This window comes from Arachis stenosperma, chromosome 10 (assembly GCF_014773155.1).
Source record: "Arachis stenosperma cultivar V10309 chromosome 10, arast.V10309.gnm1.PFL2, whole genome shotgun sequence".
Lineage (NCBI taxonomy): Eukaryota > Viridiplantae > Streptophyta > Magnoliopsida > Fabales > Fabaceae > Arachis > Arachis stenosperma.
In genome coordinates, this window is record NC_080386.1 from 123,332,501 (window position 1) to 123,338,729 (window position 6,229).

Below are 6,229 nucleotides of genomic sequence, written 5' to 3' on the forward strand. Positions count from 1 at the left end.
TAACTTCATGTTTCCAGAACAATTCATGCTTATTAGGGAAATTTTTAAACACTTGTCAATTTACTCTTCTTTTTCACTAATTCTGGCATTCAGTTCCATTCAGATTATTTTTTTTAATGCTGATCATAACTCACCCTAACCACATGTCTTTATGGATTTATGCCAACTTTATCTATTAAGAGAATCTTTGGCAATTTTCAGATGAAGCAATCAAATCAGCTAATCTGGTCTTGTTAGCTAATAACTGCTTTGCCTTTTTATTTTTGTAGAGCCAAACATGTTGTTGGGCAAGATTATGGGGTTTGTTTGAATATTTTGGGTTTCACATGCTATGGTTAGTTATATTGTATGATCATCATTAATCTCCATTCTAATTATGGCTTCCCATCCTTACCTTGTTAATGGACTTTTCTTGTAGCTTCAAGCAACTTTTGGGTCAAATTTTGCCTAATGAAGATGATGGAAGAAAAGGGGTGTGAACAACAATTATATTCAACTTGGTTCTAGTCTTGTAAATTTATTTTTTGAAGTAAAAAAAGATTTGCACTCCCTCTCAAAATTAAGAATCAATTTTGAGAATTGAAATCCAAACAACAAACATGCTACCATATCATATGAAATGTTTTTATTAAAGCAGTAAACAAAATGTATTAACTGTAAAAATCTTTCTATCGTTTTCTATCTATACAAAACAAAGAATCTTGGTCACTCTACAAACTAACCAATACAAATCTTCTAAATTCCCTCTGAAAAAAATTCACGAATCTGCTAATCTCTTGGCAATTCTATGGTGGTGATGGTGATGATCATGCTGTAAGTAAAGATCATAAGGTTTCCACAAATAATCAACAAGGCATGGCTTCTTGGCATCAAGCCTTTTCCATGGCTTCCCTTTACCACTCCAATGCATCAAACTAACTGGACCAGGATGCAAACTCCTGCAACTGTCAGCAACATTATCCCCTCCAAGACCATGTTGATTCCATCTATGTTCAATAGGCTCAACATCACCACCAAAAACAAGCAAGAATGGAGGTAGTGAACCCAACTCATAGATCCTTCTTTCCTTCTGAACTTTCATCCATTTCTCAATCCTCTTGGTGTATTCACCTGTTCTCCATTTACCCAAGTCCATTACCATAACCCCAGTGTTGAAATAACAAGGCCTTTTCTTCTTCCCTTCAAAGATCTTAAGGAACTCTGAACTTGACCAAAACTCATAGGAGAAGTATCTTGTGAAATTTGCATGACAATATTCAGGAGCACCAATGACTTTTGAACTTGAATCTTTCAGAGAAACCTTCCAAAGCTTTTGAATGTCATCAACAACTATGACATCAGAATCCAAGTAGATTACTCTCTCAACACATTGATCAAGCAAATCAGCAAGGTAACTCCTTGCATAGTTCAAAGGATTCTCAAGTGCTTCCCTTATTGAAGGTGATATGAGAGCATTGACTAACCTTACATTGAACACATACACTTTGAATTTCAGTGAAGGAAAAGAAGATTGAACAATACTTGCAAAGTCAGCATCAGATTCAGAAGAAATGATGAAATGGAAGAAGAGATTCTCAGGACAAGAAGTGTGTTTGACAACAGAATGAACCGCAGCCAGAGAACCTCTGAGGTATTCAAGGTCAAGGGTCATTGCAATATGAACAAGTGATGGTTCACATAACAATTCTTGCAAATTGTTTCTTTCATAAAAAACAGTGCAACTTTGCTGGTTTCTGTATTCTGGGGCCTCTTTAAATTGCAAAAAGGAAGCATCTTTGAACTCATTATTTTCATGGCCATTGTTATCTCTGATCTTGAAAGATCGAATACCATTGGCTGAAGAAAAGAGAAGCAAGCAAATTGAGAAGAAGAAGAACAAACAGAAAATTGATCTAAATAGAAACATTTCTTTCATAAGCTTTCTAATTCTATTGATGCAGCTGACAAAAGAAGAAGAATAATTTTGGATTCAAGAAGCTGAAAGAGAAGGATGGGTAAGTTTATATAAACGGAAACGCGGTTGTTAATGATGTCATGTGACCGAGTAAGAACTCGAACTTGTTCAGAGACTTTGGTTAGGAAAGTGGTAGGTTCAAGGAACCTTCATTTTCTCTTGAATTTTTTCCTTGTAGGTGTGCCTTTTGAATTATTCTTTGATGGGAAAAAAAAAAGTTGAATAATTTTATTCATTTCTGTCCAATTTTAACATTGGATTTTTAAAGAAAAAAGAGCAAAAACATATTTTGCACTTTCGGTTATGTTAATTGTACCTGTAACGCAGACATACCCATTGTGACCACGTGGCACGTGCTTTGATTTTATTTTTATTTTATTTTTTGGGCACATCAATATTTTCTATTATTACTTTATTGGAATGTTCACATTTAAAATAAGAGTCTATGGTTGGTTCCATGTTAAGAACGCGTCTAAATTTGTTTTATTATTTTCACCTAATAATTTGTAATAATTTCGTATAGCTGTTTCTCTCTTACCTAATTTTTATTTTATTCATTTTATATTGTTAAATTTATATTTTGTCATGTACTCATATCACAATTCTTTCCTCAAATTTCACATCAAACTGAACAAATGAATATGATTTAATTTTTAACTATTTTAATGACTAAGACTAGTAATGAGAATGAGTGTAATACTTTCATTTAAACATTTGTTTTGTAAGAGTTTTAAGAATTAACGGTTGACTTAATTTTTATTTTTGTAGTTAATGTGCGGTAATATATAAATATATAAAATTTTATTCTGGCATAATACACGATTTCCTTTATATAAAATTGTCAAGTATATTTTTCCTATAATTGCCTTTTCTTTCATTCAATATTATATATACTATTTGGTTAAATTCTTATCGGTAGAAAGGAGAATTTACTTTTAGGAAAGTTCATAGAACGAATTTATTAAAAAAATGTTATTTTAGCCCAACGTCTTTTAATTTAGAACAAATATTAGTAATATATTGACAGAAAAACAATATTTGTACACTATATCATTCAATTATAATCTATCTAATTAATAATTAATGTTGTTGAGTTGTAACCTAACTATCTGAATAGTTATGTAAAGAAAACAATTTAATTAGAGAATAGTGTAATTTTTTTTCTCCCAATAAAATACATTGGCATTGAACATAAATTACATAATAAAAAAGGAACGTATTTGTTCCCGAAAAAAGAAAGCGCTATTTCAATCTTAGAGAAGAAGTAAAGGTGGTATATAACTCATACCCTCTTAGTTGAACAATAATAATTTAATTCTACAACGCAAAAGTGTCTTCAAGTCAAAGCATTAGAGTCAACGATGTACAAAGTTCAACAAATGTCTAGAAAGGGCTTTGTATTGTATATTCTGGGGTGTTGCGTGCGCATATGCATATATACATATTGAAAACATATGTTATTCTCTAAAAACTTTAACGAGTTAAGTCTTAAAATAGTTCTTCAACTTACACTCGAATTTTAAAATAATCTCTGAAGTTAATAATTATTTAAATTTATCCTCAAATTTGTACATTGAGACTCATAATAGTCCCCAAACTTATATTCTGAGACTCATAATAATCCCTCAAGCATTTTCCGTTTATCGAAATCTTAAAACAATGTTGTTTTGAACAAAAAAATAAAAAAAAAAGCGATGTCGTTTTGAACAAAAAATAAAAAAAAAAAGTACGCGTCGTTTTATATTAGAAAAAAAAAAAGAATTCCCTTCTTTTTCTTCAACTCTGTTGTTCTTCTTTTTCTTCAACTATGTTTTTCTTCTAGGTTTTTAAAAGTCACAAAAATAAAAACCAACACCACAAAATATCACAAAAAAATCAGCATTAATAAAAAAAGTTCAATCAACTTAAATATCATACATCAATCAACTTAAACAGCAACAAACACAAAAAAGAGCAACAATAAAAAAATAAATAATAATTACAGAATGAAAAACAATTAAAATTAACCATTGTTGTTATATTAAAATAGGATCAATAGCAACAATCACCCAGAACATTAAAGAATAATGATTGAATAATTAAAAAAATTAAAAAAAAAAGAAATTATCATGACTGAGAGAAAGAACCGTGCCAGAGGAGAGAAGAGGGAGATCGAGCGGAGATGGAAGCTGACAAGCAGCGGCGGCAGTAAAACAGGAAGCCGACGAAAGACAGCGGTAACGAAGGCTGAAGAGAGCTCTTATGAGTGTGAAAGTATGGTTAGAAAAAGAGAAGGCATCAGATTAGAAAGAAAAAAGGAAAGGAAAAAAATCTCAGGTTGGGGAAGCAGAAAAAGAAGGGGAAGGAGAAGGGCGTTGGGGAAGCAGAAGAAAAAGGGAAAGGGAAAGGGTTGGAGAAGGGAAAAGAGACGTGTTGGGGATGGAGAAGGGAAAGGAAAAGGTTGGAAGAGGGAAAGGGGTTGGGGATAGGGAAGGGAACAAACAGATTGGGAATTGGGAGTGGGGAGGGGTAGGGGTGGGGCTGGGTATGCTACGCGTTCTTTCTTTTTTTGGATTGGGGTTTTATGCCACGTTTCTTTTTTTTCTTAAAACAACGTCGTTTTAAGATTCTAATTAACGAAAAATGCTTGAGGGACTATTATGAGTCTCGGAGTATAAGTTTAGGGACTATTATGAGTCCCGGAGTACAAGTTCGAGGACGAATTTAAGTAATTATTAATTTCAGAGATTACTTTGAGGCTCGAGTGCAAGTTTAGAGACTATTTTGAAACTTAACTCAACTTTAATATACGTTAAAAATGATTGTGGAGTTTTAATTCATATTTTTAATTATCTTCTATATTTTTAGATAAAAAATTTTGAATTATTTATATTGTTGATGCTTTTAAAAAAGTAATATACATTTAAAATTTTATTCATTTAAGTATTAAGAAAATAATCAAGAATATAAATAAAACTTCCTAGTTATTATATATATCCTATGAACCACGGAAACTTCGCTGAATTGTTGTGTCTATGCGTCAGACATATTTCGGACACGACACTCATCGACACTCGTCTGACAAGCGTGTCTGCTATATCCAAACCGTGTCTTAATAAAAAATAAAAAATTTTTCATTGGACACGCTTGAACACACCTAAATATCACCACGTGTCAGCATGTCCAGTCTTATTATTAACATATATTCTTGAAATAAATTTAGATATAGTATATATTATTATTTATTAAAATAAAAAATATGTTAAATACTTGATATAATTAAAATAAAACATTAAAAATAATTAAAAAATTAATTTATATTTTAATATTAATAAAATATTAAAATATAATTACGGTTTATCTAAAAAATACATTATATTTTATATGTATGCGTGTCTCCGAGTCTTATAAAATTTTAAAATTCACGTGTCGACGTGTCTCGTATCGTGTTCTGTGTTCGTGTCAGTGTCCGTGCATCATAGTATATATCTCTATATTATATATAACAAAAATATTAAAAGGAGGGTAGTGCTAGATAGCCAAAGAGTAATTACAATATAAAAATGTTACGAACAAATTCTCATTCTCTTGATAAGCAAGTGATATACACCTCCTTATCACCCACTCTCCTTATCATTCACATTTATTCTGCGTGGTTAGAGTCATTAATGTTCTTTCTAAAATTAGTTTCAGTTTCTTTCAAATCAAATCCCTAACATCCCTCAATCACATTATTACTCATTAAAATACAATTTCTCTGCAAAAATTATGGAGCTTAAATTGAAAATTTTAACAACTTTTACTGTACAACTCATATTTTACATATAGACTATTAGAAAATAAAAAATAAAAATAAAATATAAACAAAAATTAAAAGATAAATTTTTAGAAATAATTATTAACTTGTTATATTAAAATCAATAAATAAGCATACATATGAATATTAAATAAAAAATATTAATAATTAAAATTATGATTTATTAGTGCACATGAGATAGTTTGAAGAATACAATAAGACGCATAGTTTAAAATTTAGTAATATTAATTATAAAAATTTATTAATTATAGATATCATAAGTATGAAATTATGAATATTATATGCACAAAATTATGGATGTTATGTGTATAAATTTATGGATGTTATGAGTAAATTTATCAAAATAAATAAATTAATTTAAGAATTTGACATTTTTTAAATTCAATTATGATAAAATTTAAACATTTGTAGTAACTTGATAGTTACTTATGCAATAAATAAAAAATTATATGTGTATGGATGTAATATCTAATAAATAT

At 29.8% G+C, this 6,229-nt stretch overlaps 1 protein-coding gene across 1 annotated transcript; it reads right to left on the reverse strand.

Annotated features, from left to right (window-relative positions):
• Positions 1-610: 610 nt before the first annotated feature.
• LOC130955491 (probable galacturonosyltransferase-like 10) lies at positions 611-1,997 on the reverse strand. The gene has a single exon (XM_057882354.1). It carries the CDS (start codon positions 1,913-1,915, stop codon positions 758-760), a length of 1,158 nt encoding a protein of 385 aa, XP_057738337.1. The 5' UTR covers positions 1,916-1,997; the 3' UTR covers positions 611-757.
• Positions 1,998-6,229: the final 4,232 nt, after the last annotated feature.

Excerpts from the sequence above, each read along its gene's own strand:
- LOC130955491 (XM_057882354.1), bottom strand. The coding sequence starts at position 1,915 with ATGAAAGAAATGTTTCTATTTAGATCAATTTTCTGTTTGTTCTTCTTC.